This window comes from Lampetra planeri, chromosome 40 (assembly GCF_965212315.1).
Source record: "Lampetra planeri chromosome 40, kcLamPlan1.2.h2, whole genome shotgun sequence".
NCBI lineage: Eukaryota > Metazoa > Chordata > Hyperoartia > Petromyzontiformes > Petromyzontidae > Lampetra > Lampetra planeri.
Genome location: NC_136146.1, coordinates 3305780 through 3327198, shown reverse-complemented (window position 1 = coordinate 3327198; position 21419 = coordinate 3305780). Strand labels below are relative to the sequence as shown.

The 21419-nt window shown below is 47.0% G+C and overlaps 1 protein-coding gene across 1 annotated transcript; it reads right to left on the bottom strand.

The window, feature by feature from the left end:
* Positions 1 to 7679: 7679 nt before the first annotated feature.
* Positions 7680 to 14782, bottom strand: LOC144731730 (uncharacterized). The gene is made up of 5 exons (XM_078612926.1): positions 14729 to 14782; positions 13274 to 13429; positions 12390 to 12455; positions 11564 to 11695; positions 7680 to 9411 (listed from the first exon to the last, which is right to left on the bottom strand). The coding sequence occupies exons 2-5, from the start codon at positions 13415 to 13417 to the stop codon at positions 9367 to 9369; spliced, it is 387 nt and encodes a 128-aa protein (XP_078469052.1). The 5' UTR covers positions 13418 to 13429; positions 14729 to 14782; the 3' UTR covers positions 7680 to 9366.
* Between the last annotated feature and the right edge of the window lie 6637 nt (positions 14783 to 21419).

The window sequence follows — 21419 nt, the reverse complement described above, 5'->3', positions numbered from 1 at the left end:
GATCCCCCCCTCCCCTCCGCCCCAAGTTCTGTTCATCTCGCTTGACGCAAGAAGACATCAACTATCACAACTGCAGCAGCGATCTTAGTTGCTGGCCGCTTGGCATGCTGGTGTCATTGGGCGTTCGTTCAGCCCACTGTCATAAAAAAAAAACTTCGTGTCGTGTTTTTTTGGTTTTCCCTGAGCGAGGAATGAAAGGAGAGGGGGTCAAAATGTAAGAGGGAGGGACTGTGTGTGTGTGTGCGTGCGTTGTTGTTGGAGGCAGTCGCCCTCCAACAACAACGGAGGGCAGAGGAGCGACGCTCACAATAACGAGCGGAGCACCGGGTGGCTAAAGCACAGCAAGTTGGCACAGTAGGGGGCACAGGTGGTGCATCAACCAATAATCTCAGTCAACTCAGTCGACCCGTGGCACCTGCTGGGTCTGCCCCGTGACCTCCTGCCAGCGGGCGTTCGACACTTCACGTGGCCTCAAGGTGCACATGGCCTGGCACAAGCGTCGTGGTGACGTCACCGCCACTTAGTGGCGAATGGCGGTTGTTGTTGTTGTGTTCAGGATATACACGGTGGCTCTAAAAACAATGGGGGCCGATACGTGGATCGCAAAAAATATTTTTGCCGTGGATTCTCTGCACAAATCAGAGCAAACGTTACCCTTAAGCACAGGACATTGTTTCGTTAAGGCTGATGGAAAATAAAAAAAATATCACACGTAACAATGCGGACATTGCAAACGTACTAACTTCTACCAAAAGCTTGTCTGAGTGCTGTACTTGGTATTTCTATATTATCGTCAATAATTGTCTTGCGAATGGCAAGGCAATATACGTGTTCAGGAGACAGATTCCACTGTCGAGAAGGTTTGCTCGCCGCGAGCGGGTTACAGGAGAGATGGAGAGTCAGTATATTCATTACAGGGTTCATTCCGTCCGCGTGAGTGGTGCCGACAGCTTTCTGGTGGATCGCCCACATTGAGATCCAGCAGAACGGGATTATTCTGGCCACCTCTGCTCTAAGAACAACCGCGGGAAATAAAATGCAGAATCAGAATCTTTGTTTTAGACTGGAGGAATCTCGATGAGCTATGAAGCCCTTTTTTTCCGTTACAGATGTCCAGATTGGGTGGATTCGCAAGTGTGTGCGTGGTGTCTCTGTGGTCTTGGGAGCGGTAGTGTCACGGTTAACCCCTCTGCGCTGCGAACCCGGCGACCCGAGTTCGATTCCCGCTCACGGCCACCAACACCAGGTGACGATTATCTGAACCGGTTCTGGGCGTTCCTCAGGTCGACTCAACCTCAATTGAATGCCTGGTTCGGTGTGTAAAAACATCGCCACTGGGGAGACAAAGGCGGTCGGGCGTGGGGCTGGCCACCCACCCCCTTGTGCACCGTGCCGGTCTTTCACAGGTGCTCCTCGCTAACAGCACTTGCCCCAACAGTCTGTTAAGGCTATACGGGGGATCTTTGTCTTGGGTACGTTTCTTGCTGGGTTTTTATTAAACCCGCGCGTGTGAGACCGCCCGTCCCCCTACCCTTACTTTGTCCGCGTGTGCCTCCTGATCCGATTAGAAATCGGATTTTAAGAGACCAATTTAGCACGGGCGCAAATGCCCGCCAAGGCCACTAACATTCCAAAGCAACTTGTCACGCATTAAAATGTGCGTTCGCAACTTCAGTGAAGACATTACATCGAATAAAACTGTCTACATACTGTAAACATAACGTTATAGTGCAAATTAAATGGGTGTATACAAAATAACTCGGAATATTTGTCGGTGTTAAGTACAAGTACACTACTGATGCAATGCCAATGCGTTAGAGTACACTTATACATTTGTCAATTCCATAAAATTAAATATTGCATCTTGTATATTTTTTCGACAACATTACAGCATCACTAATACATATTCTTCATGTTATATACTAGTGTTAAATCTTACGTCATTACAATATACACGAGATCCGTATATATGTTGATCGTCTTCTGCACCGTACGTAGCTAACCGCGCTAATCGGAGGTGTGGAGGATGGACAACAAACTGAACGCAAAAATCAGTTCGAACGAAGTTAGTTTTCAATCTAGATTCAACAGTGCATAGCGCCAGTGGCTTCCTAATATCGGAAGGAAGAGCGTTCCAGACGGCCGCAGAAGCGCATCTGAAAGCATCGCCGCTCGATGGTTCGCCAACAAGCCGTGCGTCATCCGATGAGCCGAACAAAACATTGATACGAATAGGCCAGGAGGAAGGAACTGTTGCCATCGTCACAGCCGTTGCGAGGTGCCGTGGCTACGCCGATGGTGCCAGCTCCCGTTGCGCCCACCACTCACGTGAGCGAGTGGGCCCCGAGGAGGCGATGCAGAAGCACCACGACTCTCGCTGCCCGGCGAAATCTCTGCAGGGGCCCCAGCTACGAGGAAGCACAAACCAGACAGAGAATACATTTTTTGCATTTTGTTTAAAACATAAATTACGTGGAGATATATAAATATATGGTCTTATTTAGCCCTTCATATTCTCCGCGATATTATATTTCATCCAACTAGGGACCCCCCACCCCCACCCATTGTGTGAATAGAAGGTTGTTGACAGTTAAGATCGGCACTTCACGAGCATTGATTCCAGCGAGCCTGACTCTGCTGATGAGACACCTGCATGTCGAAACCGGTCCAGAGTTGTTCTCGTCTTGAAATCAATGCCGCTGAAATGTCGGCCGTGTCGCTCGTGGGTTGTGTGCGAGATACATTGTGCAGAATGGATGGATGCGTGAAGGCGATATCGCTGATTTATTTCGATACAGGTAACGCTCAGATTTACCTTGAAGGGTAGGATGTTATCACCCACCCATGCTTGTGAAAATGATCATTGAAATTAGCTTTCTTATTCAACCGTGATTTTGGGGACACCCGTTTTTATATACTGTATTTATGAAACATAATAAAACAATGTTTTATGTTTTATTTTTATTTTTAGTTTTATTTTTATTTTTATTATTTTATTACTTCCCTTCTACGTGACTTTACCGAAAGAACCAAGAAGATGAATCCCTGCAGTCACGAAAGCTTTAAATCGAAATGTATTTATGAAGTTTTCTGTTCCCTTGTACGTGGCCAGAATTCCGAGCCTCTTCTTTCCTGCCCCTGGCTTCGATGACGTTTATTGCTGCTTTTTGTATGAATTCACGCCAAGTGTAGATTCCTCGTGTGCGTTAAGTGACATGCGTCCCCCCCACCATTCGTCTTTGAAAAGTTAATTCGTTTTTTTTGTTTGTCAACATTAAAACTTGCAACGTTAAACGCATCAGAATATCTCATTATAGGGAGTTCATAATAGCAGGGTTATTCTAGCTAGTTGTAAAGTGGCATTTGGAAGCTAATGACAGGCAGATGTTCCTGGTAATCGATATTTTTGTCCTCGATTTGATGGTCTTTCAGACTCCCTCCTTTAATTTGTTCCCTCCCCCCTTCCCTTTCTTGGTTCCTCCAATTCACTCACGTTTCCGCCTTTCGTATTTCTCTGCTCATTTGAAGTGTGATACGTTTACGGGTGCATTAGAGATGCAAGTTGTTTATGCAAGCGAGGGGTCGGTTATCGGCAGCTGCTCAACTTGTGTCAGTGACTCAGTGCCCATGTGACTTGCAAACGTGACCAGAAAGTCAACCGATTACTTTAAGAAACAATAAACAGGACGATGTAATCCACATCACTCCCATTCTACACAGGCGGACAGGATATTTGCGTAGTCTAATTTAAATGTGTATCTGTGCCTTTGGACGACCACTTTATTTTCTACAGTGGTGATACTCCTTTTTATTGACCGCATAAAACAATAATGTGTGTTTGAGTGGTGGTGCAATGGGTTATCGCATTGCGCTATGAACACAATCACCCTGAATTTGATTCCCAGCCAGGCGCGAGCATCGGTTGCGAGTTGATATCAGAACCGGTTCTAAGCCCTCTCTTTCAGCAAACCCACCCTCACCAGCGTGGTCAAGTATGGTCAAACAACACTCGTGACCAATAAGGGAATGCATGGGAAGGTTTCATACAGATGCGAAATTGACAAGCGACTGTCAAATAAAAAAGAAAGTGACCTGCAACCGGTATTGGAACTCACGACTCTGTGAGCTGAGCGCCCAGTTTTCGAACAGCAACAGAACGCCGATCGGAACGTCGAGCAAAACAAAATCCATCGCGATCGACCGGCGAACCTACTTGCTGTGCTCCCACGCTCTGGCCACCTCGCAGCTGTCCACAGGACGACGTCGGCTCCCGCTTGCATCGCCGCTCCGCGAGCTCGTGGCCTCGGGGGTGGGCGACCCGCGTGTACCCCGTGGCCCCGGGGTGGGCGGGCCCTGCTCCCTGGAGGTCGTGGGTCCGAGGTTCGCTCTGCACCGCGACTCGCGTCTCCGGCTTCCCCATCGCCTTGCACGTGGGCAGAATTCTGAGCCTCCTCTCTCTGACTTCTGGCATCGGCGAAGTGCCTTTTGCTTTGTTGACGGACCCGTCAAGCCCGGTGTGGATTTAACCTTGCGTGAAATGACCGTGTCCCCCCCTCCTCCTTCGAGGAGTTAATTTTACGTGAGATGATTTTTGTTCTAAGTATCACAATACGCTATTACTTACTGTGCTGTCGCTTCACTAATGCGATTTTTGTAACACAACATCAACGCATACGTCGGTTACGCAAACGAAAGTAATAGCAACTTTCGCGTTCAATTGCTCTCTGCCGAGAAATCATCTTGCGCGCAAATTTCGCAGCCACGTGTGGCATCGAGCTCTTGCTGAGTTCGTCATTCAACTGAACTCGGGCGATCGTGCGCTCGCTCCGGTAGGAGACCCCCAGCCGCTCCGCAGATCGTGCTCTCGTGGTCGTATCCAAGACGAGCGGTCGCACAAAGCGCTCGAAGCCGAACGCTTGGCAGCGGTCGGCTCCGTTTTCAAAGCAGCCCGGTCTTCTGGATGTTGTTATAAGCCGAGGGGGGAAGCGCCGGCGGTGGTGGTGGTGGTGGGGGTTATTAGGGTGTGAAGAATGAGGGGGGGGAGAGGAAAAAAAACTCCGAATGGAAACTGGAGCCGTGCTTGTGAGGACGGGGTGGGCAGGCGGGGTTGAGTCACTACGAAACGCTCGGCGTCTATAATTTTAGTGATGATCCGGTCTCTTTGACCGCTGCCTTCCCGAGACAATGCTGTCCGGGCTGTGCGCGACCTCTGTTCTCTGCCAAAGGGCAGGCCCATGGCTCTAGTTCCATACATTCCATGTAGCTTGCCCCCCATGTCCACCCCCATGCCTCCCCCCCCCTGCGCTCTTCATCTTGATGATTCAAATTCCCTGCTCGGTTTCTCGAGCACATTATCGGGAAAGGGCAATCGCGTTTGTATTCCCCTTGTTTTCTCAACGCAGTTTGTGTTTTTGTTGGCATGGGATGCGATTTAATGTCATACCCAGGACAAAAATGCAGACCACCAAAATCGTCCAACAATGTCAACTTGCAACGCTCCGCACGGTATTCGCTCGCTCTCGAAGAGAGAGAGCGAGAGAGCCACTCGGAGGCAGTCGGAGGCACCACGGGGAAGTGGGAACTCCGTCAGCCAGCAATGGGCCTGCGCCAAACCACCCCCCACACCCAAGCTCTTAGGTCCTCTAGGTATAAAGGTCATTTTAACACGTTGGCTTTCGCGACCAATATTGTTCGTAATAAAGTGTTTTGGGTTAGATCGCTGTAAGTATAAATGTGTCGTCACCCTCCACCACCCGACACAACCAGTAAGGGATTTGTCACGTAAACAACGCGCGCCAATTAGTTTACCACTTCAGCCCACCGGTGTGTTGGAGAGTAAAAACACAACATTTACAATTTGAGTTCGACGTTTCGCTGGCAATTACACATGATGATGATGATGCTGGATGTAATTACCAGCGAAACATCGCACTCAAATTGTAAATGTTGTGGTTTTACTCTCCAACACACCGGCGGACTGAAGTGGTAACTAATTGGCGCTCGGTGTTTACGTAACAAACCTTACCGGCTGTGTTGGGTGGTGGAGGGTGACGACACATTTATATTTATACTTACGCGATCGAACCTAAAAAACGTTATTATGTAACCTATGAAGGTGTCACCGGCCAATGAATGCGTTGACATTGTGGGAGGAACCCAGAACGCGCGGAAGAAACCCCCACGCGGTGCGAGTGGGAGGCTCTGAGCGCTGCTGCCCCATCTCAGAACTCCGATGCTGAGCTGGGTGACGCCGCTTAGGGGGCAGAGGTCGCAAACGGGGTTTGATTCCTTACCCGTACCCGGCCGCACCAGGGTCGCAAATGAGTACCCGTACCCGGCCGTACCCGTACTCTACCCGAAATGAGTGACAAACGGTGACTCACCAGTGACTCACGGCCTACCCGTACCCGGCCGCACCAGGGTCGCAAACGGCTACCCGTACCCCGCCGGGTACGGGTAGCCGGGTATCGGGTAGGGTACGGGTATCGGGTACCCGGTTGCGACCTCTGTTAGGGGGCCATCCATTCAGTCCGTACGCATGGCGGGGGGAGGGGGGTTAACCCAAATGCGTACGCTTGCGTATAGGGGGTCTACTGACAATGTACGCATAGGAAACGGGGGGGGGGGGGGGGGGTGAAGCCTCGACAATAATTTGTCTACATTGGCCTTCAAATGAGCCACAGTTCCGTTTCTTCAGCCGTCAGACAACAAGTCCTGCCGGGAGAAGTAGGGACTGTGGGAGAGGTGTCACTCGTGTGCCACCGTACCCCTGACTGCGGCTGTCACGCAGCTCAGCAGTGAGTCTGACATAGTCTGGCGGCCTGCTCCGTGGATGATCACACGCCCTTCAACCCGGCCTCACTGCAGACCGCCGCTGGCTCAAGGTTTTAGCTGCCGCGGTGTTCTCTGTTGGTGCTTCTGCTGCCCCCCGGACTTCAGCACTAACACTGCTCTGTACGTCGGGCTATTGCTACAGCAGATGTTCAGTCGATGCACTTCACAAAGAGACGAGTTCACCGAGTTTTAATTGTGTTTTAAGATCATAATAGACGTGTGTTTTAATAAGCAGTCAGGATGGAAAACACGATCAAGTATGACTGTTCGTACAAAGCTGTGTGTGGCCGATATTTAATCAGCGTGGATTAAATATCGGCCGTTCTATAGGATTCGGGGGTGTGGGGGTGCGTCAGGCGTACGTACGCAGGTGGGGGGGTGTAACAAGTCCGCGTGCGCACAGGGAGGAGGGGAGGGGTCAAGTTTTGACATATTTGTGCGTACCTACTCAATGGATGCCCCCTTGAGTGCTTGGATGATGGGCGACCACCAGGGCTTGCCGGGTTAGGTAGGCGTGGGGGAGGGGGGCAGGAATTTGCGGTATCGATCGTGGGGGGCGGGAGAGGGGGGGGGGCAACCCCACCCCCACCTCGCGCGTCTGGGTATATTGCGGGCATCCCCCGGGTTTGCTCTCGCACGAGGCCGACCTCTGATTCGTGGGATGAGACCCAAACGTGCCCGAGCGCAGTGAAGGCTCGAGACCAAGCGAGCCTCTCCTCGGTAAATAATTCATCGCGAAGGCGCCTTGACCTCACGCTGATGTCGGGGAATTTATATTTCACGAAGCCACGTTTAAGTAAAATCGAACCCAGCAATGCCGCGTGCAATTACTGAAAAGGCAAATATTTGTATTTTTTCCATTTGTTTTTATTCATTGTGTAGTTTGCGGAGACAATCTGCAGTGTTTGATGTTTTATTTTTTTACATTTGTTGTGCTCTTGCCATGTATCGGTTAATGAACACCGGGTTGGACGTTGTGTAAAAGAAAAAGGCGACTCTAGTGTTCCCTTCATCCAAGCTGGCCTAGAATGAAACTCAGAATGCATTGCTATCGGTAGTAAAATAAATATCATCAGACCTTTAACTCTCAATAGCAAAATAGCATATGCGTTAGTCGTCCTAGTTATGGCCTTTATTTTAATGACTATGATATAATAGTTCAAACATGCTCAATGTTTGTTTTATTCCTCTATCTCCCCTCTGTGTCGGTTATTACACAAAAATCCATCTGGCTCCTGCACAATATTCTTGGGTTTTTTCGGTAAAGTCACGTAGTTAAAAAATGATCTCAGCCACAGCCATTTCTACAGCGGTCATATCCTCTCGAGCGCTCTCTGCTTTAGCTGCCATTCTGTCACCATTCTTGTCATTATGGTACGATACATACTGCGTATATAGGTCCTGGTAACTGATGTGTGTGTTTAAAATAACTGTATGCCTATGGTGGATATGTGAGTAGTACACTTTACTACAATTCTCGTGACCCCAGGACGATTCCTGGCAGGGACGCATGTTGTCACTCACAACCAGCATGCTCCGTGGACTCACTCCTGCCCAACTTCTTCCCCTCTCAGACTCACTCTACTGCCCTCCATGCACTCGCTGCTTCACCAACAAAGACTTCCTTCCGAAGCTCCCCGGTCAACCTTATCTCTGTGGGAGGTCGCTGATTCTCCTTTGCTGCCTTCCTCCTGCCATCCATGCTGTAGCACCCCCTATACAAGGAGGTCAGACTCGAGACCTTTTTTTTTATTTTCGAATTCCGACTGCCTCTGTCCAAACAAGCCCAGTTTCGCGACTGCGTCTCGAGATGGGATCGCATTCGGACGGTGCATAGATCGACATTTTGCGCTGCGTTTTTGTATCGAACTGGTCCCGCTGGCCTCCATCCCCCAGGTTCACGTCGCCTAAACATGAACACATTACGCGGCGGTTTGGCCATAAAACTCATCACCGCCGATCGAACTTGAGCGGCGGGTGGCCGCAACCGCCACGGCCTTGCGCTCCGAGTTGCTCCCGGCCTTCCTCGTTTTGTCGCCAGCGCTCAATTCACTTCTGCAGCGCACTCGAGGCGCAAGGCTGTGTTCTGAAGGCCATTACTACGCGCAATCGCGAGAGATAGATCGCCTTCCGTGCCGTACGGATGGTTGCAAATACCGAAATGTGCTCGTGGATGATCTTATTTAATAGGTTCTCGCTTAACAGAACTTGTCCCCAACGGGTTTATTCCGATCACAAATGTTCGGCTCGTGTGGCTGCGGGTTGGCTGTGTCTAGCCCCATGCACTGGCAGGGTTGACTCATTGGCACTGCACCCTGGATGTGTGGTCTAAATAAAAGCCACCATGGCTCGAGACCCTGACCTCTGGACCTACCCATTCATCCCGTTGAAGTCTAACCTGTTGTATGTATTCACAAAGCACTGATAATGAAGGCAAAGCATTATATAGAATGTGTGCAAAGTAGATCACTCCGGATTAGCAACGTGTATATGCGTGCATTGTAAATAAAAGCAAATAAACAAAAAGCATCACTAAGGCTGGCTTCTGGGCCCACTGATGGTCCGTGGATCATTCATCTGAAACGCAGAGAGAGATGCAGGCACACATTAGGTTCCAGACAGTGGTGGTGCTGGTCGTAAGAAAATTAAGCCAATGCTTGGAGGCCCAAGCGGCTTAAGAACCCCAAATGAGAAAAACATTTTGGGTCAACCAAATATCATCTTGAATTCATTTCTTCAAAAAAAGCATAACAAAAAATATGCATATAAACCAGTTAATTCATGACCCATAGTTGTATTGTAGGTTAGGCTGTGTGGGTATGATGTCAATATTCTTAGGTTTTTTCGGTAAAGTCACGTAGGTAAAAAATTAAAATGATTTAAAGTAAAATAATAAATAAAATAAAAATCACGACGTTTCGGAGGCAACACAAGCTTCCGTCTTCAGGTGGAACCGTCACAGCACGATAGCTGTATCACTTGATACATCCGAAGCGTCGTGATTTTTATTTTATTTTTATTTTACTTTTATTAATTTTAATTTTTTACCTACGTGACTTTACCGAAAAAACCTAAGAATATGAATCCTTGCACAGTCACGAAAGCTTAAAATATAGAATGATGTCAATATTTTAACCATAACTCTCCACCACCCGACAGAGCCAATTAAATAAAATTGTCACGTGGGCAAACATCTCAATTGATTAGTTTGTTTCAGCACACAGTACTGGATTGTTGAAAAGCAAGCAAAACGTTGACAGTCTTGTACAACGTTATTTCGCTGGAGATTACATTCAGCCAGTGGTGTAGCAACAACATTATCAGCCCAGGAGGTGTTGCAATTGGTCAGATGGGGCCCCGATATTTGATTTGTCTCGCACGGTCGCATGCAGGCTATTATCTATCGCGGCTCCTCTTACCTAATCGCATCATCGTTACGCTCACGGTCTCGGACATTTAACGCTGTAGGGACACTCCGTCTTTGCCAAATGCAGTAACTACAGCTCAACAGTACCCTCTATGCAATATAAATGACGTATATCTAATGAAATACATATCACAGAAACAGAGATCTAATGTGAAAGCATGATCATAAAATAAATTTAAACCGCGTTTTAAGTAAGTGTTGTTCTTTTACACTGTTGAAAATGTCTCATGGTGGTTGTTAAGGGGGGCCCCCAACTCGTAGCTTTGGCCATCAGACGGGGCCAAGACACGACTTGCCCACATGCTAGTTAGGCATCTGTACATCGTGCCTCCCACAATGCAACCCAAAATTAACGAATCAGCGACGTCTATTCGTGAGCGTTGGGGCATTGTTTAACATTCAGTGTCTAATACGTTTTGAAGTGGAAACGTTTATTTTGAATGCTTGGTCAATTTTTACTTCACATGTCTTTAACATGTACTTCACATGTACTTCACATGTATTTCCGACACTCGCGTCGCGACCAGTTTCGTGGAACCAATCGCCGTCGTTGAGGCGTTCTACTGTAATTCCCTGACGTGCATACCTGTCAACTCCTTATCAGTGCCAACTTTATTACAGACCAATTCAGACCTTATTGGTCACCCCGTTCCCCTCATACATCTCAACGTTCATCCTACAAAGTCCCATCACAAGTGAGAAACGCAAACAAATTGACAAACATTTTTTTTGTTTAGCCCGTATTGAAACGACTTTACGCTGCATGGGCCTTACAACGCAATTTCCCTGCACAAGAATTCGGCGTAAACCGTGTGGCTTGACAGATATGGGACGTGTGGCGACGGGCCGGTGCGCTAGACGTCATAAAACAATACCTCTGTGTGCCTATGTTTTGTCTCTCTCTATGTATCTCTGTGATATCTATCTGCTTATCTGTCTGTCTATATGTCTCTGGTTCTGTGTTTCTATATCTCTCTCAAATTTAGCATTCTCAGGAAGAACGTAATCAACCAGGTAGGGTGTTGACTGTTATATTATCCGACTCTCTGTTGTATTGCATTACATTTCTAAGTATACTAGATTTGTGTTTTCTATTTCATTTATACCTGATGATGATTGCTTGTGTTGCAATCGAAACATCGTATGCTAGTATTTAATTTATTATTTTATCTTTATACGTGACTTTATCGAAAGAACCAAAGAGTAATTCCTGCAGTCACGAAAGCTCCAAATTAAGTTTAAACAATAGCAAGTTTCAAGGCCCGCCCGAATGGCACCACCCGCTCCGTGCACGCGTCAAACCTCGCGGTGAACGCCCTCATTCTGATGCTCGCGCGCCCTCTTCTGAACGTGGGCGGCAACGCCTCCCGCGATTTCTCCGAAGTCCGCCTCGCGTCTCCCCGCCGATGCCCGCGCTCGATCCACTGCTGCCCCCTGCCGGGCAGAAGAGCGCGCGCGTGTTTCGGTGACAGCTCAAAAGGGGGTTGGTGTCCCATTGCCCCATTGAGCTCTTCGTGTCTTCTGAAGCCAAAGGGAAGCCGCACTCACAACTTGGACATCGATTTGATCGGGAGTTGTCAGTCAATTAATACTCGTGTTGAAAGAGCGAGAGAAAGTTCGAAATAAATACGCAAAATCACTTTTATATGAACGTGTTTTACAATTTTAGGATCAGGCCAAGATACGAAATATCAGATGATTTGAATGTTTCGGATTGATATGATATTACGACACCACGTGAAGTTGCAGCACTTTCATGAAGCCACTGCTGTGCTGCTCCCACCATGAGGGATGTCACGTGGATAGATTTTCACATCGTCAAAAGTGTACGTGTTGGTGTAAACTGAGACAGTCGGAATTGTAAAAAAAAAAATCGGAAAGAAACTGAAATCCTATTTGCTTTAAAACCTGGAACTCATCCCTACAATTTAATAATCCGTGAAAACTTCCAAACAAGTCACGTCACAATGTCTCCACAATCAAGCGATGTAGCAGTGTCTGTTGGCATCTCTGAGCCAGTGGTGGAAATTCCACATTCCTATGGCAGGGTCGGCCCCTCTATTAACACACACTCGGTTGAGTTCTTGCAAAGTGGCACTCGTTTTAATGACACAGAACACGATGGTACCTTTTTGAGCAGGAACACGGGCTCTTCCATGGACTGGATGTCCCCTCCATAATAGATGGATTTCTTCTGTTGGGTGAATAACATTTCGACGTGCATGATGAATACTATGCAAGGCACATTTGATTCACGTTAGCCAAAGAGTATACGGGTGAAGTAGTGGTGTAGTGATTAGCAAGCTGCACTATGAACCCAGTGACCCAAGATCGATTTCCCAGCCACGGCTAACAACAGTGGCAACCGATCTGGCTCTCCTAACCTTTGACCTACCTGCCCTGACCAGCGTGGTGAAGTATGGTAAGAGGGGAGGGAGGCCTTCGTTCATTGGTGGATTGAGAATGATCGGAAGTTATAGTTTGCAATTTATTTTTTACAAATGAACGCATGTCATCATCACTGTCATCAGGCTGTTCATGAGAAACGATTTGAAATAACATTCGTAACAGTTCATTTTCTCGGTTCTTTCGATAAAGTCACGTAGAAGGGAAATAATAAAATAATAAAAATAAAACATAATAAGATACAATTCTCACGACGTTTCGGCCACAACGCAATCAGCCGTCCTCAGGTGAAGAAACAGAGCTGTCGGAAAGACAGCGTCTTAATGAAGACGCTGTCGAGAGAATTTCATTTTATTATGTTTAATTTTTATTATTTTATTATTTCCCTTCTACGTGACTTCACCGAAAGAACCAAGAATATACAAGCATCGTCAGGGTCGAACCCACGATCTCCTGCATAACAGTCGAGCGAGTTATCATCTCGCAACCACTGCCCATGTGCATGCGGAGGAGGCCGTTCCTCCAGCACTGCTGCTCCAGTGTGCCAATCATCAACTCCGCGGGCGGCACAATCACGTGACCTATCTACGCGGCTCCTTCATCCACCTGAGATTGACGCGTGTCGCCGTCGTCGCGAGAGCCTGGCGGGGGGAAAAAGGTGGTGACTCCACCCTGGGCCTCGTCGGCTCCCAGGGCCACGAGCAGAGCCCCCAGGGCACAGAGACACACGCACGCGCCCGGCAGAGACATCTTCCTCCTGATCTGTAGGGGCAGATAAGGGGCCACGCGCGCACATCGCAAATGGGTATGATTCGCAAGTGTTTTTGTTGCTCTCGCTATGGTAAAAATAATATTTTCCTCTACTCCTGCTGTGAAACTTCACGAGTTGATTCCTCAAACCCACGTTGAGGACTCGGTCACCCAGACACGGACCGTTGCGTCTCATCCACACCGAATTGAAAACTCATTTATTGTTTAGAATTGGTCCTTGTGATTAGGGTCCGTCCATAAATGACGTCACGCGATTTTGGACGATTTTTGACCCCCCCCCCCTCCGCCACAAAAAGTCAGACCCCCCTCAAATATGACGTCACAAAGCTCTGCCCCGCAGCTGCACTCTGATGTTGTAGGAGAACAATATATATATAAAAAAGTATATTTAATTAAGTAGAACGTGTTGTCTATATTTATTTAAAGTTGTGCATTTTGATGTGACGTAACATTTCTCAACCTGCCCCCCTCGTCACACATCGTCACAAATGTCTGACCCCCCCCCCTAGGTGCGTGACGTCATTTATGGACGGCCCCTTAGTTTGTTTGTCCTTCCGCCGCACCTCCCGATTAACACGTTTGGCTACGTACGGTACGAATAAAGTTCAACATGCTTGTACATACATAGTGTGTTCAACCACCACCACACTGCCGGTCACAACGACGAACTCAATTACTTACCCATTCACTAACCCAGTCACTCACTCGTTTACTCACTCACACAGTCACTACCCTAGCCACTCAATCACCCATTCACTCACTCGCTCGTTTACTCACTCACCCAGTCATTAACCCACCCACTCACTCGCTCACCCACTCACTCATCACACTGCAACACTTCTCTTTGTGCTTCTTTCTTCGCATTGCCCCGCTATGAAATTCTCTTTCATCGTCGCATTTGCCAAATTCTTACAATCTTTACTCAATTCAAGAAACATTAACTCATGTCAATAACGACCTTTCTGTTTGTTTCCGTCCGCTAGCCATGTTTTGGCTTTTTGTGCCTGTGGAAGGCTAATGTGACATGTGCACACACACACACAGAACAGTTGTTGTTTATTTCATTAATTGGTTGTACATCATATATCAAAGTATTTTCTGTATTACTTATCACATTAATGCAATCTCGTGGTATTGCAACATACTAAACCTTGAGCAAATAAATGTACGTTTCAATGAATGCCTCTTGTAATTGATATCGCCGTGCATTTAGACACGACATTAATTCATCTGATAATTATCATTACGAACGAACACAGACAAAGATTCGGGCAAGGCAGGCAGACTCACCAATCGGAAATCTTGACTTGGCTGGCTGGAAAAAAAGCGGTATCACCCAAGCTGATGCTCTTCGGGGAGCGTTGGTGGCCTTGGCATTTATATACTCTGGCGAAATGTCTCACCGATTTGTGCCTTCTTTCTTATCGCTGGCTCCATCGCATGACGCAAGTCACGCACTTTTACCGCAAGAGTGTTAATAAAAAAACATCCAGCAATACGCGTCTCACATCTCAAATTGCTGTTTTCCTGCACTTGTCCAAAGCCATAAACAGCTGCTGTTGATGATGTTACCACAGCAGCAGTAGCAGCAAAACCTCTGGCAGCAAAGTGCTGTGGCCATCATAGTTTGATCTGCCATCCGAGCCACTGTTGTCGAAGAATTATAATCCCCGGACGGTGTTCGATCGCACCGTGTTTTTTTTTATCTTGATGGCTGTATACAATATATATTATCTCCTGAAAACTCCCGATACTTAAATGTTACCGTTAAGTTTGCGAATTCGTTACACGTTTTCTGTATGTCTGTTTGTATGTATGTACGTACGTATGCTTTCGGTATTATAATTTTGTGTTAATTAATAAAAACAAAATCCATGCATTTACCCACATGCCCCCTTTGCGTACTTTTGTTCCATTTTCTTTGTCCGGTGTGTCAATATTTCTGATCCATATTTGTGTTTATTCAGACACATTGGCACGCTGCTTTCTAAAAACAGACATACTTGTATATTACAGACTGTGATATATAAACGATATATATATAAACAGGACACATTGATCTAAGAAACGTTGCCCAATGGCCATGAATAGTGACGGACACGGACAGGTAATAGAACCGAATTCAAAGGACATCCACCAGTGAGATGGACACTGATGAACTAACCACGTGTGCAGGTGGAGTATTACATCACAGAGCGGAGGGATGGTGACCCTTTATCCAGCAGTGGATTGGCCATGGCCGATTGACGATCGCGATGCGAGTTCTATCGAAATACTGCGCGCACAAAACAATTCCCATCGATGCATTCAGCTCTGTGTGGCCTGCGTTCAAACGCTCGTGTGCATAAATTGATGTTTTGTGTGTTACTCGACCTGATACTAAAAGCGCAAAAAGGGCCTGGTGCAAAAAAATAATAAGTTTCCTCCGTCACTGGCTGACACGCGCACACACCGCACGCACACACACACACACGTGACGTCGGAATCAAAACAACATTCTCCGTTGCCCCAATATCAAACTGGTACCTGCTGTCCAACTCTGCGTTTCGCTCGCTCGCCCTGCGCAACGCGCTCACAGACCAACCCCCCCCCGCCCGCCAGCCCTCTGTTGACTCTCAAAGGCACACGGAGTGGGGGAGGGGAAAGAAAAAAGAAACTACAACAGGTACAATCGGTACCGGATGGCATCAATAAATATTTTGCTCGCCGAGTGTAAAGACACCTCGCCCCTTGCAAAACAAACAAATTCAGTTTCCAAATGGATTCGCTCTGCGACCTCGAACGTCAACATTGCTGCGTTGTGTGTGCGCCCGGGATTAGGTTGACACGGGAACATTGTTTTCGTGCGCATCAGAGGGATGACAATGGGTGGACCCAGCCTGGGGCAATGTTTTGGAGACGACAGCTCGCTTTCAGGCCTTTGGGTCTGGTCCGGTTAGATGAGGTTGCTTCGTTGCTTAGTTTCAGCCGGAAGAGTCCGGGTACGCCATTCCAGGAAAATATTTGGGGATGCCACATCTCTCTCTCTCGCTTTATTTGGCATGTAACATAGATAAACATTTTTTTTATAGCATTGTAGGAGTATAGGGTACAAAATAACGTGGGTATATTATGGATAAGGCTTACCTTGTAGTCTAGTGGTAGTGCCTTATGCCGACAATGTCTACTCCCAGCCTGCCCAGGAGCGTTCCACAACATATAGAGTAAGAAATTAAGCCAGGGGCATGCTGCGTAATTGCTTTAACAACAAAACAACATACTCTTAGGTTTTTTCGGTAAAGTCACGTAGGAATTTTTTTTTTATATAAAAAAATATTAATAGAAATAATAAAAAAAAAATACTAGGCAATAAATAAATAACTAATGAGAAGTCTTTTTGCAAATAATAATATAAATAATAATATAAATAAAAATATGATTTTATTTCTATTATTATTTCTAGTATTGTATTTATTTATTTTTCCCTACGTGACTTTACCGAAAAAACCTAAGAGTATGAATCCTTGCAGTCACGAAAGCTTCAAATCTAGAACAAAACAACAATCAATGTATGTTTATAAAGCAGCGAAATGTTTATAAAGCACCTAAACGTGACTACGTTGAGCATAATGCGCACTTCACGGGATCATGGAGGGAGGAGAGATTTGATCAGTTATTTATAATGTCCTTCTACCGCTCTTCTGCACACACAACACCTAATTTTCCGTCAACATCAACAGCCGTGATCTATCCACTGCTGTATGAAGGCTTCCCCATGTAGTCCACTACACACTCATGTTCCTGTGCTGCCATAACCCATCTCACCGCTGCACATGGGCGAATTTCATCACCCCGTTTCTGTGGTGGTCATCTTCTTGAACGCGTTCCATCCTTTGGCTGCCATTCTGTCACCAGTCTCGTCGACGTTTCTTAAATCCCTCCGCCTCTGTCCACCTCGGGGTATAGAGGTGCGCACCACAGCCACTCGATTTCCGCATGCATACCTGGAAAAGCTCAAAGCAGCTTGAGAGGAAACGCCGTCGCATGCTGGTGTTAAATTCAGTCGTGAAACTCCTTAAGCCACACCGTGAGGGTCTCTAATTGGTCACAATGTTACCAATGCGTTGTCACGAATAAATACACTCTCCTGTAAACGTGACCATCTTCTGCGTCGCTTAACGCAAGATATAAAAACCGATCGGCAAGACACGGTGTGAACGGTTCAACATACATACACTAAACAAATATATATTTTTTTTTTATTTAACCAGGTAAGGCCCATTGAGCTATATAGCTCTTTTTCAGAAGCGACATGGCCACAAATGATTGCTCAACGAAGTGGTTTATCTTTGTGGACATTTATAGCAGCCAAATACTCTAAATGCACGTCTATTCTAAATGTGGAGGGGAAGAACCGGAGGACCCAGAGAAAAATCCATCCACTCGACCGCGGGGAGAGAGAAGCAAGCAAACTCGAAATATACAGCAGACGTCAGGGTCCAAATTGAACCCACGGCCTCCTACTCTTAGTTCTGTCGGTAAAGTCACGTAGGTAAAAAAAAATATTAAAATTAATAAAAAATAAAATAATAAAATCACGACGTTTCGGAGGCAACACAAGTCTCCGTCATCAGGTGGGACCGTCACAGCCAGATGTGCTGCATCAAGTGAGGCAGGGATTCAAGATGCAAGCTCTTCAATACAAGTTAAGGGGGAGGAGAGGGGGGGGGGAGCTTATCAGAATGTGGTAGCCAATGAATGGAAACGTATCGGGAGGGGGGGGGCTAAAAGAGAGCACGAGGTGCTCGTAGGCGTCGACGTGGACGTGTTTGTGCGCAAGTCCCTGTTGGTGCACATGATGACGTATTGGAAGGAGGGGGGGGGCTAAAAGAGAGCACGGGGTGCACGTGTACGGCCTCCTGTATACTAGGCGAGTGGACTTGCCGATGACTGGTACCAGCGGTGTCAAGATCGGCCTCTGTGGAGGAGGCTCGTGAAGGACGCTACTGGGCAGTTGGAGGCAGTCGCCCTCCAACAACAACGGAGGGCGGAGGAGCGACGCTCACAACAACGAGCGGAGTGCCGGGTTGCTAAAGCACAGCAAGTTGGTACAGTAGGGGGCACAGGTGGTGCATCAGCCAGTCATCTTGGTCATTTCGGTCAGTCGACCCGTGGCACCTGAGTCTGCCCCGTGACCTCCTGCCAGCGGGCGTTCGACACTTCACGTGGCCTCAAGGTGCACTTGGCCTGGCACAAGCATCGTGGTGACGTCACCGCCACTTAGTGGCGAATGGCGGTTGTTGTTGTATACCAGGCGAGGGAGTTAACATCTCGCGCCCAATACGTGCAACATGCATAGACCTAGGACCACGTCTTCCAAGACGTCTGGCCAGTGTGGGATATGAGGCCGGCAACCGTCTCAAGACGCTCTCCTTTAGGGCCTTCTGACGGAGAGATGGCGACAGCTTGGGGAACCCTTCACCCAGCAGTGGTTTGATCGCGGATGATGATAATATAGAACCCTTTGGTTCTCAATAGTAAAAAAAATTATAATGTTAACAATTACATAGGGTTTGATGAAACAAAGTAATTGTACTTACGTGCCCCTGCTAAATATGCGTTTCGATGATTTACCTTGGAAAAAAATATCTGCCCGTCTCGCACTCCCAGAAGGGACATCTGGCACCGTCAGGAGATGCAGCGTGTACCCCAGGTTAAGAACCACTGATGTAGACAATGTCAACATACTGCAACAAAATACAGGGTGTTTTAAAATTAGGGACCCGATTTGAAATCGCTATATCTCTGCAACCACGAACCGCCCATGAATGAAACTCTTACCACTTGAAAGGGCGGGGCATAGAATTTCAAATGATTACAGCTATATGCCTCTCCCAGCGCACAAACAGCCCCTAGCCTCAGTCATTCGCAAGACACACTGCCTCAACGTTGGATAGGTCGCACGGGGCCAGAAGACTTGGCGCTACACTCTTGGCCCCCAACATCCCCAGACATCATCACAGCCTGCGACTTTTTATTGTGGGGATACGTCAAAGACCCGTGGTGTTTTTGTGCCACCGTCAGCGACTAATCTGTATGACCTCAAAAACAGAATCACGGCAGCGGTGACTTCAGTGGAAGAAGACACTTTGAGAGGCGTTTGGGACGAATTCAACTATCGTCTCGATGTTGTCCGTACAGCAGGTGGAGGGCACATAGAGCATTTATAAAATGGTTACTAAAACTTGACAATTCATCATTAAACCGTTTGTAACTTTTTGTGTAATTCTAACATGTTGCCATCGTAAAATATACTGCTTTGAAATTGGGTCAATTCTTTTTAAACACCCTGTATTTAGATTGTTCCATTAATGATGGGCAGCCTGTGTTCAAACGTGGCCAGTGGGTGGCGCGAGCAATAGATGGCAGTGCAGCTACCTTTTACCTATGAACAAAATCAAGTAGACGATCGTTTAAAATATTCCATCCAGTTATCTTTATTGTAAAAGTTCTTTTTTTTGAACAGCACCAAACAAAAAAAAATAATGCGAACACAATTATTTTTTGCAACGGCCAGAGATGAAATAATATTCATGATAACAACAATGACGACGACGACAACAATAATAATAATACTACGAGTACAGTAATGCGTTATAACAACAACAATACAAATTAAATTTGGAACATATGCAGCATACACATGTGAGCGGGGATAGCAGGAGGAGCTCTGTCGTAAATTGTTGCGCAAAAGAAAACTACGGCACTGCCCTTTCGAACCTCCACCCCCTCTCAATGCAGCAAACAAAAACGAGCTGCCCCTCTTCACTCCACGTCACGTGAGCCACGAGGTTTCGAGCAACATCTGCGACGCCGATAGTGGCCAGCCACCAACGAATGAGAGAGAGAAAGAAAAAAAAAGCGTACCTAGTCCTGTCATAAATGTACAGCATGATGGAACCGCGGAGATAAATTAAAGAGACGGATTATATCGAACAAATAATACAGTTATAAAGATAAGCGTGTGCGGGTGTGTGTGTGGTGTGTGTGTATATAATACAGACCGTGATTTGAGACGTGTTACACTCGCACACATATGTACACGCACACTTTGTTGGGAATGGGGCACATGTTTTTTTAGTTTTTTAAAGAGTAGGCATACTCATCGCACAGACACAATCAATTTTGCCCACATTGTTAACGGAGCAACGCCGTGAAAGTGACCGAATGTCGCCATATGTACAAGGGGTAGTCAAGGGGATGTTTTTTTAAAATCCTAAAACTTGATCTTAACATTGACCTCTCAAACTTCATAGTCACACGCAAAATATCAGCGCATTAAGACGTGGGGGGGGGGGGGAGGTCTTTGACATCGACATAAACGACAGGCGTGGACGGAATATTTCCTGAAGGCATTTAAAACCCTGGACAACCTCAGCGATAACTCGCCACGCACAGCGCTGCCTCGCCCTAGATCCATCATTTTACTGTCGCAACTATCCCAGGTCCGCTGCTATGTACAGCCGCGGTACAAACTATAGGCTCGCGAAAAATGTTGGCTTGAAGTCTCCTATAACATGAGCCAACAATGGCAAGACGTTTGTCCGGTCGATATTCAAACGTGAAATTATACACATCGCGGAATACAACACTGTCGCCTATTAACTCCGTCGACTCATTCAGGAGTAGGCTCTGCAGCGTTTGAATTAATTTCCAACCAATCAATAGCATCGTAGTTAAAAAAAAAATATCACAACACATTGGTCCTCCGCTGGCATGCATTGCATTGGCTAGAGATATAAACAAGTGGAATACCTGTGTGTGACCGGCTCGTCACCATCCTGTTCAAGTCTTGTTGATATTCACGTGCAGTTGTTTGCGGTGACGGTAGCAGTGGGAATTGGCAATGGCTGTGTGTCCACGTCTTGTTTCGTAAAATCTGGAAGTGTCCAGACTGTCCATTGGTTCACGGCTTTCGTGGCCAGCATTCCACATGTTACAT

Excerpts from the sequence above, each read along its gene's own strand:
- LOC144731730 (XM_078612926.1), bottom strand. The coding sequence starts at position 13,417 with ATGTCTCTGCCGGGCGCGTGCGTGTGTCTCTGTGCCCTGGGGGCTCTG. Across the intron at positions 12,456-13,273 it reads GCGACACGCGTCAATCTCAG|AAGAAATCCATCTATTATGG; the intron begins GTGGATGAAGGA and ends TTCACCCAACAG. Across the intron at positions 9,412-11,563 it reads ATGAGGGCGTTCACCGCGAG|ATGAATGATCCACGGACCAT; the intron begins GTTTGACGCGTG and ends TCTGCGTTTCAG.